At 46.4% G+C, this 17,388-nt stretch overlaps 1 protein-coding gene across 2 annotated transcripts in view; it reads right to left on the reverse strand.

Moving 5' to 3' along the window:
• Positions 1-7,155: 7,155 nt before the first annotated feature.
• STK4 (serine/threonine kinase 4) overlaps positions 7,156-17,388 on the reverse strand; it is a 102,813-nt gene continuing 92,580 nt past the window's right edge. For both annotated transcript variants that reach the window (XM_002721229.5, XM_017350754.3), the window contains one exon: positions 7,156-11,099. In XM_002721229.5, coding sequence (XP_002721275.1) covers positions 10,941-11,099 — 159 coding nt within the window. In that variant the 3' untranslated portion in view covers positions 7,156-10,940. The remainder of the gene's footprint in view (positions 11,100-17,388) is intronic.

Raw genomic sequence — 17,388 nt, forward strand, 5'->3', positions numbered from 1 at the left:
TGTTTGGAAACAGTTTCCAGTCAGATCCTGTTTGTCTTTCATATCATTGAGAGCCCATGAAGGGATTTTTTCCAACCATCACTCAGAATCTGCAGATTTGGGCTACAGAGCTTTGGGATCCCACTTGGCCTCCAATAACATGGGTAAAAGTCAAAATACTATTTTTTCAGGATAGGTGAACCTAAAGTAGTACTGTCTAACACCCACCCCCAAATAGTGCTCAGTCTTTATCCACGATTTGGATGAAAGCGCAAGCCTGGGTGTTAGGGGACGATCTGTAACTCCCATGGTGGCTCAAGTCAAAGCCAGACCTACAGAGGTGGTTTTGTTTTGATATATGTTGCTGGTTATACAATTAAGGCTCGAGTGGGTTGCCTTTGATTTAACTTTTCAGGGCCTGACACCAGACTTCTTACCTTATCAGTGCCTGCTGAATATTAAGATAGTCACTTCCACTTAATTTCTGAGGGGTGAATGCCAACAGCTGGCCTCCCACACCTCTGGGTTCTTCCTGTCCAGTGAGATCAGGGCACTCACTTCAATTTGCACCCCCTTCACCCAGCGTCCCTAATTCCTTCTTTAAAGCAGAAGTCAAGCATGCGGAGTTCACTGGAGGCCAAAATAGATCCAGCCCAGAGTCCTGTCCTCGGAAATCCTCGAATCTCTTCCTATTCATAATGCCAAGGGCTGTAAGGCATTTAAATTCCATTTCATGTGGGCCAGCATTTGATTTAAGTTTGCATTAGCCAAGTCATCACACTGACAGCACCTCGCCAGCTCTTGGAGCTAGCATAGAGAATGCCAAGTCCCTGGTAAGTGCATCTATACTAACAGGATTTGTCTGGTCTAAAAGTACACCCCCCTTGCTTGATGAGGCAAGAAAATCCATTCCCACAAATGTTCCCTACATTCCTAAAGGTAAAAATGAATGAGCTTCTGCCCTTCTGGATGGGCCCCCACATCCCTCCTACTCAGAGTCTACTTTCCACCCGGAAGGCATCACTGGTCCCGCCTCCCAGCTGAGCAGCGGAGGCTGGCAGGAAGTTGTGAGCTTTCTCCGCTAAGGAAGAGGGGTGTGTTCTCCCCGTGTTTTCTCCCACTTCCTCTCCTGTGCCCATTCCTGCTCTCCAGCAAGGCCTAACTTTATAAAAATGCAGCAGGGTTGTGAATTCAGCAACCTGCATAAGCAGCTGCCAACTTTGGCACTTGGAAAACTCAGTCATACCGCAGTCATGGAGTTCCTTTTCCCATGGCCACAGAAATGCTCTGTGTTCCATTGTTTGCCTCCTGCTCCCTCCAGTAATATCTGGGCTTGCTTTGTTTACAATCTTTTTTCTACTACTTTATGCAGTTTGAAGATTCTAGGGTGGGTGTTGGTTATCAGTCTATGAGTTAAAGTCAAAACCTTCCGGGGTGAGCAGTCACTGCTTGGGACACCCCAGCTCAAACTGCAGTGCCTGGGCTCGAGTTCCCGCGGTGCTCTCCATGCCAGCTTCCGGCTGATGTGCACCCTGGGAGGCAGCAGTGAGGGCTCAACTGCTTGGGTCCCTGCCGCCCATGCAGCAGATCTGGAAGGAGCTCTCAGCTTCTGGCATTGTCCTGGCCCCGCGCTGGCTGTTGAGGGCATTTAGGAAGTTAATTAACAGATGGGAGATTGTTCTCTCTCTTTTTTAAATTAATTAATTTTTTACAGAGAGAGGAAGAGACAGAGAGGCACAGAGAGAGAGGTCTTCCATCTGCTGTTTCACTCCCCAAACGGCTGCAATGGCTGCAGCTGACCTAATCCAGGAGTTTTCTCCTGGTCTCCCAAGTGGGTAAAGGAGCCCAAGGACGTGGGCCATCCTCTGGTGCTTTCTCAGGCGCACCAGCGGCGAGCTGGATCGGAAGTGGAGCAGCCGGGACTCGAACCAGCACCCTTATGGGATGCCAGTGCTGCAGGCTGCGCCACAGCCCTGCCCCCTCCCTTTCTGCCTTTTAAATAAATAAAAATTAATTAATAATACATTCTATTACACAGACTGCTCATTCTCATTTCCTTAAAACTGAACTGTGAAAGATGCTACCTGCTCTCTGAGAGCCACACCTCAGTGGTCAAACACGATCAATACAAGAAGAAACAGCTTCTCACCACCACGCCCAAGGCCGACGGTTTCCCACAGCTTCACTCTGTCTTGCTCCATCACACGAAATAGATTTGAATATCCCACATTTCCTGGAGGATTTGTTGCTTGCAACTTAACTCCAGACTCAATCTCTGTATCAGTTAAGAAGGGACTGGCATTGTGGTCTAGCACGTTAAGCCACCACCTTCAATGCCTGCATCTCATTTGGGTACCAGTTCAAGTCCTGGATGCCCCATTTATGATCCAGCTCCCTGATAGTGTACTTAGGAAAACAGCAGGAGAGGGCCCAGTGCTTGGGGCCCTGCACCCACATGGGAGACTTGGAAGAAGCTCCTGGCTTCAGCCTGGCCCAGCCCCAGCTGCTGCAGTCATTTGGGAAGTGAACCAATGGTGGCAGATCTGTCTGTCTCTCCCCCTCAGTAGCTCTGCCTTTAAAAAAAATAAATAAATATTAAAAAAAAAAAAAAAGAATACTAGGTTGCAAACACAATGACTGCATTGGATACTGGATAGGATCCAAGTACGAGCAAGCCACAGGCTTTGAGAAATACAGGAGTGAGGGCAATGTAGGGGCTGAGGTAGTTAGAACCCAGGAATCATCTTCTTAGGGTACTGCAAGTAAAACAGTCGTGAGAGCCGCTTCTGTCTTACAGACGGCTCAGCTCTGTGGTGCAGCAGGTTAAGCTGCCTTTCGGATGTCCGCATCCCACATCAGAGTGCCTGGCTCAAGGCCGTCTACTCCATGCTTCCTATATTTCCTATACTGCCCTGGGAAACAGCAGATGATGGCCTAAGTACTTGGATTCCTGCCACCCACATGAGAGACCTAGATGAGTCCCTTGCTCCTTGCTTTGGCCTGGCCTAACCACAACTGTTGTAGGCATTTGGGGTGTGAGCGAGCAGAAGGAAGATCTTTCTCTGTTATTCTGCCTTTCAAAAAAATACATCTTTAACCTTTTTTTTTTTTTTTTCTGAAGACTGAGTCTAACTGGATTGGTATGGGTCACGTGCCCATCACATGGTTTGGAGGAGGAATGGGAGGAACTGTCACAGGTCACACACCAGGATGTTTTCATTAAGATGAGAATGGCTCACAGGAGCTAGATGGCTCGGTGTCAGCGGAAACCAGGAATGAAAGAGATTGGTTTCTGCATTACACGGCAGACAACGGGGTTACCAAGATCTCCCAGTGCCACGTCTTACAGCACCTCCTCCAGAGAAGTCCTTTCCAGTTCCAGTTTGAAAAACCCCATTGGCTCAAATCAGGAGAGGAGACTGAATCACTCACAGAGGTTAGCAAGAGGCTTGGGCCTGTGAAAGCCTGGCAGCCACCACATGAACGCATGGCTGGGGTAGGAGTCAAGCAGTTCCCAGAAGAGGAAAGGAGTGCTGGACAAACCCCAGTATCCCTTGCAGTCTTGTTCTCTTGGGCCTCAGTTCATCTTCGTGAAACAGAAAGATGATACTCAGAAAGTGATGTAAAGAAGTTAACTGGATGGCCGGTGCTGTGGCGTAGCGGGTCAAGCCACCGCCTGCAGCGCAGACATCCCATATGGGTGCCGGTTTGGGTCCCGGCTGTTGCACTTTTGATCCAGCTCTCTGCTATGTCCTGGGAAACCAGTAGAAGATGGCCCAAGTCCTTGGGGCTGGCGCTGTGGCGTAGCGGGTTAACTCCCTGGCCTGAAGCGCCGGCATCCCATATGGGCGCCAGCTCGAGAACCGGCTGCTCCACTTCCGATCCAGCTCTCTGCTGTGGCCTGGGAGGGCAGTGGAAGATGGTCCAAATCCCTGGGCCTTTGCACCCATGTGGGAGACCCGGAAGAAGCTCCTGGCTCCTGGCTTTGCATCGGCTCAGCTCCGGCGTTGCAGCCAATTGGGGAGTGAACCATCAGATGGAAGACCTCTCTCTCTTTCTCTCATTGTGTAACTCTTTCAAATAAATTAATTAATTTAAAAAAAAAAAAAAAAAAAGGAGAAGAAGATGGCCCAAGTCCTTGGGCCCCTGCACCCATGTGGGAGACCTGGAAGAAACCCTTGGCTCCTGGCTTCAGATCAGTGCAGCTCCAGTTGTTGCAGCCATTTGGGGAATGAACCAGCAGATGGAAGACGTCTCTCTCTCTCTCTCTGCCTCTGAAACTCTGCCTTTCAAATAAATAAATCTTTAAAAAAAAAAAAAAAAAAAGAAGGGGGGAGGAGAAGAAAGAAGAGTCTTTTGGGGTGAAAAAAGCTTTTCTGCTCAATTGAGGAGCAAGCAGGAGGCTCATACTGGAAAAGGAAAGGGAAGAGAATACAGCTGACTCGGAAGGTACCTTCTGAAGCTCCCAAAGTAAAGGCAGCCCAGGAAATAACACCCTCTAATGCCTGTGGCACGCTACAGTTACAAAGCAGCTTCACATTGTGTCACACATTTCTAACCCTGGAAGATAAAATAGGGAAATAGCATTCTAATTGCTTAGGCCCAGAATCAGTTAAAAAATAGTCCGTCGGGGATTCAAACTCGGCTTCCTAACACTGGGTTGGACTCACCTGGCAGCATATCTCCTATTACCATCACTTCACTTGGCAAACTTAACTTCCTGGGCACCACTGAAGAAATCAACCTTTTTCCATTTTATTATTTGAAAAACAGAGAGATCCGCTATCCACTGGCTCCCTCTCCCGATGTCTGCAACACTGACTCCCTATTCTTCCCTCCCTCTGGCAACCACCACTCTACTGTCTGTCAGGGCTTGGCCAGGCCAAAGCCAGGAGCCCAGTCTGGGCTCAGTCTGGGTGGCAGGGACCCGACCACCCGAGCCATCATCTGCTGCCGCCCAGGGTCCACAGTGGCCAGGAGCCGGATCAGAAGCAGAGGACTCGGGACACAAAGCTGGCATCCTAGCACTGCTTGCAGGCATCCCACTGCTCTGCCAAATGCCCGCCCCACGTTTCCTAATCTTCCTCATGATTAAAGCTGAACACTGTTTCACAAAGGCAGTTTAAGAAAAGCTTTAAAGAGCTGGTCCTGCCAGTTCCTCACTTAAAACCCTCTGACAGGGCTCCATCTCCTCAGCAGTAACGCACAGCCCTCCTTTCCCATGGCCCAGAGGCTCTGAACACCCCTGCCCTTACCCACCTTCTGCACACTGGTCCCGCCACGGGAACCACCTTCCCAAAGGTCAGACGCTTGTCCTTGCTCAGGGCCTGCTCAGGCATTTCTTCCGTGTCGTCCCACAGGCTGGCTCCTTCTGGTCATGCAGGTCTCACCTCAAGCATCGCCTCTTCAGGGGCCTGTCTAGATCACTCTGTATAGAGCTCTCTCTGCACACACACACGACTCTCCATCTCAATACCCACTTTTATTCCCTTTATAGCACTTCATCATTCTCAGAAATTATCTCGTTTACACGTCACATTCAATCTCTGAATACAAGCCACAAACCTAAGCCAATCGTGGTGTGCTGTCTTGCACTAGTGAATAAATAACCATCACAAGCATCATTGCCATTAATGATGTGATTTTCTGAAATGGAGGCTAACTCTCGATAAAGCCCCAGAAAAAAATGGACTACAAGTGTCTACATCTCTGCAAGTACATTCTTAGAAAATAGTACAGCCTTGTACTTTATGCTATGTTGTACTTGAGGTTTGAGTTAATATCAGATTTTTTTTTTTTAATTTGAGAAGTAGACAGAGAATACACATGTAAGCGCTCTCATCCACTGGTTCACTCCACAAATGACAACAGCTGGGGCTGGGAGCTAGTAACTCCATCCAGGTCTCTCTCCTGGATGGTAGGAGCCCAATTACTTGAGCCATCACTGCTGCTTCCCAAGGTCTGAACTAGAAGAGAGCTGCAGTTGGGAGCCAGAGCAGGGGACTGAACCCAAGTACTCCGGTATGAGATGCAGGTGTCTTTTTTTTTTTTTTTTTTTTTTTTTTTTTTTAACAGGCAGAGTGGACAGAGAGAGAGAGAGATCTTCCTTTACTGTTGGTTCACCCTCCAATGGCCGCTGTGGCCGGCACACTGCGGCTGGCGCACCACGCTGATCCAAAGCCACGAGCCAGGTGCTTCTCCTGGTCTCCCATGGGGTGCAGGGCCCAAGCACTTGGGCCATCCTCCACTGCACTCCCTGGCCATAGCAGAGAGCTGGCCTGGAAGAGGGGCAACCAGGATAGAATCCGGCGCCCCGACTGGGACTAGAACCCAGTGTGCCAGCGCCGCAGGCAGAGGATTATCCTAGTGAGCCGCGGCGTCAGCCGAGATGCAGGTGTCTTACCAGTGACTTAACCACTAGGCTAAACAACTGCCCCTAATATCAGATTTTTCATAAACAAGGTTTTCACTGAAAAAAACATGCAATGAAACACGTGGATGTTATGCTAGGTGCAGGACAATGTTTCTGTTGTGCAGGACATCTTGCAAAACCTCTCATGTTCATTTAATGTTGGGAGGGCCCCTCCATCCTTGTCACAACATAAGCACTCTGTGGTGGGCAGCCAAGTACACCATGAGACTCTGCCGTTGTCGCCTGGCTGCTAGGCCAGGCTCCATTCAACAGCATCCTGGGACAGAGAATTCCAAGGTGGTCCCACGTCAGACTCTCACCAGGACTCGTGGTGGAGCTGGTCTTTCTCTATAGGATACCTTCCCTCCCTCACTCCCCACCCTTCCTCAGCCAGGCCATCCCTTCCTCATTTTTCAAGTATTACCTCCTCCAGAAGAGCTTCCCGGGACACTCGCGCGGACTGTCACTCCCTCCTGTGTGTGTCCACAGGCCGCACACTCCCTCCTTCCGTAGTATTTCCAACGCTGCGCACTGCTGCGCTGGGCTGACTCTCCAAACGCTCTACAAGCAGCGTGTCTGGGTCAGCTGCACATTCCCGACAACTAGCTCAGTGCCTGGACGAAGGAGGTGCCCAGCACAGGTTTACTACCTCTCCCCTGTTGGGGATCCTGGAATAAACACACCACACAGTCAACGTCACAAAGTTCGCAACACCATCACCCAGGCGTATACAGAGGCTCTTATCTTTTAAAAGGGCGACAGTCTGTTGTCCAAAGGACAGTTTATTTAAAACAACGGGACAAAGTGCAAGAAAAGGACGGAGAACAACAATTCTAAAATAAAGCACATAGGAAGCATCTCAAGTTTCAAAAAGGGGTTCAGGGTGGGGGACAAGGGAAGCAGCTACCTCTCACACATATACAAACTGCTGACCTCAGTGATTATTTACATTCAACCTTACAAAATAGCATTTCAAGTCAGCACTTAAGCCAGTGTTACTTGTTTTCATTATAAAAAGTTAAAGCTACAAACTTCACATTTTCAAACTGTTCATCAGCAACAGCATGTAAGTTCCCACCCCCCCCCGCCCCGCCCCCCCGCCCTAAGTTGGTCTGAGTACAAGCTGGTGGAAGAGATTTTTTTTCCTGCAAACACAAACAAGAACGTGGATTCCAAAGCCAATTAATCCAATCCTGTTGGAAACACAAACCTAATACTTAAGGAAGGATAGGGCAGGGTGAATAGCGTGGATTGGGAAGGACCAATTTCCCAGCAGATAAGGAGCTGCAATCTTTCAGAGGCAACGTGGTGCGTTAGAAAGGACACTGGAATACGGGTCAGAGAGCCTGCATTTGAATCTGGGCTTTGCCAGATCCAGCAATGTGACCTTGAGCAACAAACTGTACTTCTCTGAGCCTGCTTTCCCATCCGTTAAAGTGAGGACACTAATACCGAGATCTCCGAGAGCTGTTAAGTCTCTGTAAGAAAGATCTAAGCCTGTTTAGATTATCTATTTCTTCTTGAGTGGGGTTTGGTGCTTTGTATTTTTCAAGGAGTTCGCCCATTTTCATTTAAATTGTTGGATTTGTTAGCATCACCTTGTTCATGATACCCTATCACTAACTTTTAATTTCTGTAGGATCTATAGTAATGTCACTTCTCTCATTTCTGATATCGGAAAAAGCTACTGAGTTTTAAGTGGCGTTATGAATTTCTGGCATGTGGTAGGTGCTAAGTGAATATGTCCTGTATCAGAATTTAGTTTCATGAAATCAAAGCTATCATTCTTAAGTTACTTTAGATTACTGATTCTATCCATCTGTCCATCCACCCACCCACCCACCATCTTCCCCTCACTCCTAATTAGTCAAACACTCATCCATTCAATGGTTGGTTGGGGAAAAGGAGAAAGAAGAATAGACATGTGCTTCAAAATTACTAATGAGGGAGAAATGAAGATATTTTTAGAGAATATGAGGGCTTCTGAAGACACAACTAGGTATGGGTCATTGTTTTTCTAAAAGCAGAAAACAAGTGAGGGCCACAGTGTTCCCTGGAAGCTTGAGTTGCAAATACTCAAGCAATGACTAAGGCTCAGAGCTCAATGAAAACAAAGTAAAATATCTTAAATTTAGTATTCAAGGGAAAAGTGTCTAGGGCTTGCTACTCTGCCTGTCACTAGAAGGCAAATATAGCTTGCCAGGAAATTTATCTGATCCAAAACAAACTGACTTCTAGCCAAAGAGCTCCGTCCAGCTAGATTAATGATGAGCAATAGACTGTTTAGGTGCACACAAGCTTGGAATGAAACAAACTCCAGACTGGGGTTCATGGCCCAAGAATATTTATGGGGAAAAACTGAACTTTCTTTTACTTGGATCCAGCTGAGGGAGAAAATGGGCTTTCTCTTCCTGTCTGACCAAATACAAAGTTCTTTGTTTAAAAAAAGGAGGAAGAGGCAGGATTTTTCCATAGCACAGCAACTGGCATGGGGGTATTTATGCTCAATGCTTCTGCTTTAAAAACTCAATTGTTTGTTCGACTTGACTACTAATTCAGCTCTTTTCTAACCTGAAAACGTCACATAAAGTTATGTAGTCACTTCATTTTAAACACACTTCTGATTTTCTTCTCCCTCATAAATAAGAGTATTAGACCTGGACAGTGAGTCTACCATCTCGTAGCTCTATTGCCGTGGGAAGACCCTTTCTCCCTAAGCCCATTCCTTCATCTATGAAACAGAGGTAAAACACTTAACTCAGGGGTGATTGTGAAGTTGAGAGCCTGCCCTGTCTGCCAAGAGCAGGTGGTCAGCAGATGCTGGCTGCCATTTATTATTCTAGCAACACAAACTGTCTTCTGTTTTGCATATCTGCCACACAGTTACTCCACTGACCAAGCCCTGAAGACCAACAACTGCTTCCTACATTTTTAAAAAGTTGCTTTAGTTGCCAAAAAAAACCCAAAAAACAAAACAAACAAACAAACAAAAAAACCAGAATCTGACCTACAGAAGAGGAACATTCTCTGGGTAGCAATCATGCAGTCAAATTAGTTTCCTCAGGTGTAACCCAGTCGTGGCTCCCCTAACTCAAGGGAGGAAGGAATATTAGAAGAAAATAAAAAGATACTTGTCTTTCCTAACTGTCTACTCTGCTGTGTGCCTCAACGTCATGGAGCCTTGAGCCAAAGCTGCAGGAGGCTGGCTCCATGCTCTCTTGCAAAGTCCTTGGTCTACCTCAGGCCTCAGTGTCCTCCACGAGTGCTTGGCCAGGCAAGATCAACTTTTTGTGAACGAGCTTCCTGGGATACCCTAACTTAGAACTGACACATGTCAAAGGGCTGCTTGGCTACGTGGCCCAGGAGGGGAGCTCCAAGTTCTAGTCTCATTCTTACTCTGGTTTGCCTCATGATTTTGACCATGTCACTTCCCTTCTCTAAGCCTCAGTTTTCTCATCTACACAACAAAGGACCAGACCACATGATCTCTATGGTCCCTCCCAGCTTAGGCCCTCTACATGTCTGTGTTGAGCTTCCTGGAAAAGAAATCTTAGTCTGGTATCCAAACACCTTAACGGTAAAAAAAAAAAAAAAAAAAGAGTCACATATGAATGTGAATCAGCAACAGCAATGCCCTCTACCCTGTCTACAAGCAATGCAGAGAAAAATGCCATGTGTGTGACTTTCACATGAACACACACGAAGAGCTTGGAAAACCTTTCCCTTTTGGAGGCTTAGCACAGCTGTAGGTTTGCTGTGAGTTCCTGGCAGGCCTGTCCCTCCGCTGGATCACGTCTCCTCGTAAGGCACTGGGAAGTATCTGTACTGTGACTCCAGGCAGTTTGGAGAGTGGAGATGGATGAGAGGTGTTGAAACAGGATGGGCAAAGAGGATGCCAGGCCGCTCCTGGGGTTCAAGAGCAAATACAAACTCTCAAAGCTTTCCCTGGGACATCACCAACAGCCCCAGAGGCCAGTGGCGACCATGCAAGCTGAAAACTACACAAAGCCTTATTTTTAAAAGTAGTCCTACAAAGGGTAAGGCTGGCTCCTGGGATTCAGTGACCGCTCTTGCAGCCCCCAGGGGTCCTCTGCCCCCTTGTTCCACAGTACCATAATCTTACAGAAAAGAGGCAACTGTTCAAAACTGTACCTGTACAGTGATGCCACCACACTGAGTGGGGAATCTATTTATAATTTATATATATATGTGCATATTTATATATCTTTCAAAAGTCTTCCAGAAAGAACAATCGAAAGCTATTGGGAGAAGAAAACAAAAAGATGATGTAAAACTTTCTCAGCTATCACTCCACTAGGAGTCTCTGTTCCTGGGATGTAAAACTCTGAGATAAAAGCGCCACCTTTTGAAATAACACAGCTGACCCACACAGATACACACAACAAGATGGCACGCTGACTGGCAAGGCAGCCCTTCCACTGGCGCACGTTCCTGAGTTCACAGAGGTGCTGTGGAAAAAAGAGAAGTGCTGGAGAACAAATGTGGAGGCGAGCGATCCGAGGGACCCACGGCCTGGTCCCAGCCTTGCTCAGAAGTTTTGCTGCCGCCTCTTCTTAGCCTCAATGGCATCCAGGATTGGCTGCCGCTTGGACTGGTACTTCTGTCGGATCTCTTCGATCTCCTGCTCCATCATGGGGTCCAGGGCCAAGAGCCTCTTCTGAAGGTCCTCCACTGTCCAACTCTTAAGCTACAAGAGAAGTGGAAAATCTGGTCACAACAAAGCCAGGCCAGCAGCAGGCTGGCAGAGAAGCCCCGCCTTCCCAGTGTCCAGAGTGAAAGGAGACAAGAGGGGGACACTGTGAGTGTGAGGTCATGGGGGTTGGACAGGGACAATTCAGCCCAATGAATGGCATATCATGAAGTTGTTCTGGGACAGTAGGTCCCTGTGAGAAAACTATGTACTGACCTCTGAATGTGCCCTGCCCATGAACCTAGTGAATAATACTTTCACTTCCTCTATCTTTTAAATAATACTTGTTAGGACATTAAAATAACAGTAACTTGCTGAATGCAACAGTGGTTGCCTCCTAATTCTTGTCCTTTCTATGAAGGACCTGTCTACACAGTGTCTGTCCCTCTTTCTGGTCCTCTGGGTGAGAGACACATCTAGACAGTGCCCTTTCCTGTTTCTGAACGCACAATGCTGAGCACTTCATGCTGACTGAGGATGGACACTCCCCACCCCTCAGTGTCTGGCACTGCTATCCTAGCATCGCTAACGCTGGGGGCTGCCCACAGTCCAAGCACCAGTCTAAGGACTTTACATGATCACTACATACGCCTCTTGGGAATATACACACAAACCTTGTTGTTGGGGTGTGGAAGAGAGGTGGCTGGAGAAGGCCTGAAGCTTCTTAGATTAAGTTGCTATCATTCACAAGAAAAAGGACTTGCTCTACAAATGAATAATAATAGCTAGCACTTACATAGTGTTTTCCATATGCCAGACACTAAGTGCCTTACATAAACTGATTCACATAACACTTGTAACGACTCTCCTATATGAGTACGTTATCATCTGTACACACGAGCCAAGGAGGAGGATGGCTCAGTAAGCTGCCAGTGTCTCCTACCTAGTAAGAGGCAGAGCCAAGATTCAAACCCAGGCAGTGTGGCTGCAGAGCCCACATTTTTAACCAGTCTTGTAGAGAACAGACCAGCAAAACACAGTCTTAGAACGGACTCACCCTATGATTAAAACATGGCTCTGCCCCCCTGAGGCTCTCCAGGCCCTCTGCATCTACAGAAATGAGACAGTGATGTCTGGTAAGAATTAAATGAGGGCTGATGCTGTGGTGCAGTGGGTTAAAGTCCCGGCCTGTAGTGCTGGCATCTCATGTGGGTGCCGGTCCACATCCTGGCTACTTCATTTCTGATCTAGCTCTCTACTATGGCCTGGGAAAGTAGCAGAGGATGGCCCAAGTCCTTGAGCCCCTGCACTCACATGGGAGACCTGGAGGAAGCTCCTGGCTCTTGGTTTTGTATCGGCTCAGCTCCAGCCATTCCGGCCATTTGGGGAGTGAACCAGAGGATGAAAGACCTCTCTCTCTGTCTTGACTTCTCTCTGTAGCTCTTTAAAATAAATAAAAATAAATGTTAAAAAAAAAAAAAAAAAAAAAGAGGGCCGGCACTGTGGCGTAGCGGGTAAAGCCACCACCTGCAGTTCCGGCACCCCATTTGGCCGCCAATTCAAGTCCTGGCTGTTCTACTTCCAATCCAGCTCTCTGCTATGGCCTGGGAAAGCAGCAGAGGATGGCTTAAGTCCTAGGGTCCCTGCACCTGTGTGGGAGACCTGGAAGAAGCTCCTGGCTCCTGGCTTCGGATCAGTGCAGCTCCATCCATTGTGGCCATTCAGTGAGTGAACTAGCTGATGGAAGGCCCCTCTCTATCCCTCTCTCCGCTCTCTCTCTTTGCCTCTGTAATTCTGCCTTTCCAATAGATAAACAAATCTTAAAAAAAAAAGAATTAAATGATATCCTGATTACAAAATGCTTATTAGCATAGTGCACGCTGCTTAAAGACAGCAGTGGCTGTTATAGCCTCTGCCTTTCACCAAAGCCCAGGAGTGCGGCTGTGAGGCCGGGGGCTCTGCTGCTGAATGTGTACAGTGTTCATGGATTCCAGACCAGACCAGTCTTGGCTGGCAGGGGCAGGAATGAATGCTGACATTATCCACAGTAGGCGGTAACACTTTATTTTGTGTGCTCAAGAGGAGTTTAATAGGTACAGCGTTTCAAGAATTCAAAGGCTCCCCGAGTCTTATAAGAGAGCTGTTGTGTTCACATTTCTGAGATCATCATCACCTCCCTCAGTTCTTCCTGAGGTCTCAACAGGAGAATGGTATGGGAGGTGGGTGAAGGAGCCCCTTTCTGTCCACCCTTGCCTTACGGGGTGGGGATAAGTGAGTGTGAAGTGTCATGGTGGCCTCCCTGGACGTGGTTTAGTGACCTGTCACCACAGGAGTGCTCTGGCCTGCCTCAGGGAGGCCATCTGAGCAGAACCACCTCACAGTTCACCAGGAAAGGCCGGAGAGGGTAGGCAATGCTGGAAAGCTGGTCTGGAAAAAACGCATCTTTTTCCACCCTGTGGTTTTGGTGTTCTTGGCCCAGGGTCAGCCCAAAGAGGGAGGCTTGCCCTGTCTTTAGCTTCTTCAGCTCCTCTCCGAAGAGAGAACACCCCAAACGCAATGCTGAATGTCACCAGAGCTCCTAAGTCTGTACTGGCTTACCCTGAGCAAGCAACTCTTCCCCTCGGGCCTCAGTTTTCTCTCCTAGGAAATAAATGATTCTAGTTCCTCCACCCCTGGGCTGTAATGAGGCTGAGATGAGATACTGGTGTGATGCTGTTAGTGCAGAAATTCAGAGTATGTGTCTGGCAGACAGAACACATTCCACAAGTGGTGGCTAGCAATGGACTGTAACCTGGCGGCAACAAGCACTCCTGCTTTAACGCAGCTGCCTTCAGACTAAGTATGGTTGCCCTCAGGCTTTGGAGACTTAAATTACACCTGACCTAATAGAACACAGCCAGCCAGGCCCTGCAGCTGACTGGGTCACACCATGCAGATATGGATTTTTCTGAAACACAAGCTCAGACACGGTTTTATGGCGCCAAGTGTAGCATTTCACCTTCCTGGTCCTTGGTGACATAAATAAATTTCAAGCGGACACCTTGCAGTAAAAGAGCTGTAGTTCTATAGTTTTGCTACAACCAGTATCCTGAAGGAGCCAATTCTCAAACCAGTCATGTAGTAGTTTCAGTGGTTTTCACTGGGTGAGGGAAGCGCCACCACCTAGTACCTCATCTATCCCCTAGGATTTAAACATCCTTTCTACACTGTGAGTCCTACACCTGTATCCCTGGCCCAGAATTCTCTGAATTCCAGTTCAAATATCCAAAGCAGACCCTACTGGATCAGATCCTCCTGGATGCCTCACCCCTGATTCTCACATGGAAATCTACCCTGACCATTCCCTTCCCATACCACCCTCCTGCCCACTTCTAAGCCCTTTGTTAGTCCTAGCAATCTTATCTCTGAAATACTGATAAACTCAAACTCAACCAAGAATCTCTACCTCCAACCCATCAGTCTGCCATCAGCATCTCACACCACTAATAATTAAAACTACAGAACGGAATCAGAACATATCACCATATAAATCTTTCTGCATTTAGAATAAAATTCACTTCACAGAAGGCTACAAAGACCCCACATCTCCGGTCCTTGCCTCCCCGCTACAACTCCTTTACCCACCACTCTCCCTGGTGGTCAGGACCCTCCAGCTTTGTATCCTCAAACAGGCCACACTTGTCCAGCCTCAATGGCCCGTGGAGTTGGCGGTCCTGGAAAGCTCCAGCCTAGTTCTTCCTTCTCCTTTAGGTTTTAGCTCAGATGTCAACTCCTCAGAGGACTCAAGGTGCTTTTTCTGACCATGCTGAAGGTTGCCTGCCCTCCACCACTCTCTCAGCCCTTCATGCTTTTCCTTCAAAACAATCATGTACCTTGTCATTATTTTTCTTTTCTTTCACTTATTGCCTCTCTGACTAGGATTTAAGTTCTATAAGGGAATGACCCCTAATAGAAGACAAGAAAATGTCTTGTCCACTATGCTGTTTAAAGAATGAATACATCACCCTTCATTTCTAGTCAAACAATAATGAACATCTCTGAAACCAAAGGACTGAGAACCGTCACAGGCACCACGGCCCTTGGCCATGTGTGGAGAGGTCTCAGTACAGGGTAAGAGGTGAGCTCTGTCCTCAAAATGCTTTTAAACTCAAAGGGGATACCCCTTCAACATTGTTTTGAAATCAAAGGAGATCTCTGCTCACTTAATTAAAATTTCTGTGTTCTGTACTGGCTGATAAGAAGCAGGTCTCCAATGCTGAGCTGGCTGTCTCTATAGACATGCCTACATAAGTTTTGTTTTCAGTACCCAAAGTATTTTTATTGCTATATTAACAATGAATTTTTTGGACATTTTTTTAAGGGCCACATAAAAATAGATTCAAAGAACAGATTAAAATGTTTGGTTTAAAGAATTTTCTACAACAAGTTTCACATTTATGTACGAAAAGTTATAGAACCTTATATGAAAATGTCATGAATTATTTTCTAAACTATACTAAATGTATTCCAAGAGGGAATAAACTAAAGTATTTAAAATATATTAGAGGTGCCAGTGCTGTGGTGCAGCGGGTTAAAGCCCCAGCCTGCAGTGCCAACATCCCATATGGGCACCGGTTCTGGTCCCTGCTACTCCTCTTATGATCCAGCTCTCTGCTATGGTCTGGGAAAGCAGCAGAAGATGGCCCAAGTGCTTGGGCCCCTGCATCCGCGTAGGAGACCAGGAAGAAGCTCCAGGCTCCTGGCTTCGGATCAGCTCAGCTCTGGCCATTGAGGTCATTTGGGGAGTGAACCAGCGGAATGGAAGACTTCTCTCTCTCTCTCTGTCTCTACCTCTCTCTGTAACTCTTTCAAATAAATAAAATAATTCTTAAAAAAAAAAAAAAAACAGATTAAGTTTACAAGACCATCACAGATCTTTTAAACATGCATCTGTTTACAGAATTAACCATATACAAAATGCTTACTTCGTTTTGGACCACAAAGAAATGAGTTGGTATCAAGATTGCTCTTCCTATGTGGGTAAAAGAAATAGGTTCATTCACCCCTCATCAAATCGTCCAAAAGTTTACTTGATGAAGGTGCAGAAATGTGAAATATGTTAAGTGTATTTTTTCTTTCTTTCAAACAACATCCTAGGCAAGGCCTAAGTAGTCTGAAATAATAAAATACTTCACTGGATTTTTAGTTATCTACACAGACTGCTAGGATATAAATTAAGTTGCCTAAATTACCATATCAAATAACAAAACCAGCCATAAAATAGGCTGAAAAGCATTCAATATTTCATATATTTGAATTTTTAAATCATTTAATTTTTATGGGGAAATTTCACTGACAACATAATGTGCCAGAAATTGCCACAGGAGTGATATACTGATTGCAATAAGGTCACATGCAGCAGTGGCTTTGTGTTTTATAGCTATCTCTGTTTATAAGAACTAAACCTCTCCAGTCATGCTTATCACATGGTCTTAGACTAACAATGTAAGTGAATGAGTAAAGAATACCATACAGTTCAGAGAAAATGTCCCATCATTTTGAATGTCTTATCTGTGTGAAACATGAAAAGTAATACCAAACCCTGAACATGCATGTCTAGATTTTTGCTTGTTGTCCAATTTCAGGCTGTCTGCAGTCACTTCCTATTTATATAATACCAAGGGGATTCGTCTGTAATTGTGGTTCTATCAGCTGAGGTTGCAAAGGAGGTGGTAACTGATGAGGTACCACTGATTCCGCCAACTTCCTGAGTTTGATGGTGGTGGAGGAGCCACAGTGTTTGCAGTTTCTATAATTTCTCTATTGTAAAAGAAAAACTGATACTGTTGAATAAATATTTCAACAACAGATGATGAATCTTGGTGGTAGACAGAAACTCTTGATTTTCAAAATCAGGTCTCATCAAGGTTGGCCAAAACCAGATGGATACAATGTATACACGATCTGCTGTCATTAGGTTGATTTTATTTTGCTGACTAATCCTGTTCAGATGTGTTATCACGTATCTGAATACATCATAGTTTACAGGATAAAATTTCTTAACAGTTTCTTTCAGGGCATGATGACATTCTGTTTTATTCAAGATTTTTGCTGCTTCCAATAGCTCTGGATGAGGAGAATATGGAATGAACAGATCTGGCAGATCTGCAAAGAAAGCTTTAAGAGCTCCAGCTCCAGCACTTACTGTTACTTCACTGATACTAGATTGATGATATGATCTTGATCAAACCTACATGAATTTTTTATTCAAACAAACAGAACCTCTACTGTAAGAAATACACTTTGGAAAGAATGAGGTAAGAGTGACAGCGACCTTCTCGGTAAGACCATATGACTGCCCACTCCC

Source organism: Oryctolagus cuniculus, chromosome 11, assembly GCF_964237555.1.
Source record: "Oryctolagus cuniculus chromosome 11, mOryCun1.1, whole genome shotgun sequence".
Classification (NCBI taxonomy): Eukaryota; Metazoa; Chordata; class Mammalia; order Lagomorpha; family Leporidae; genus Oryctolagus; species Oryctolagus cuniculus.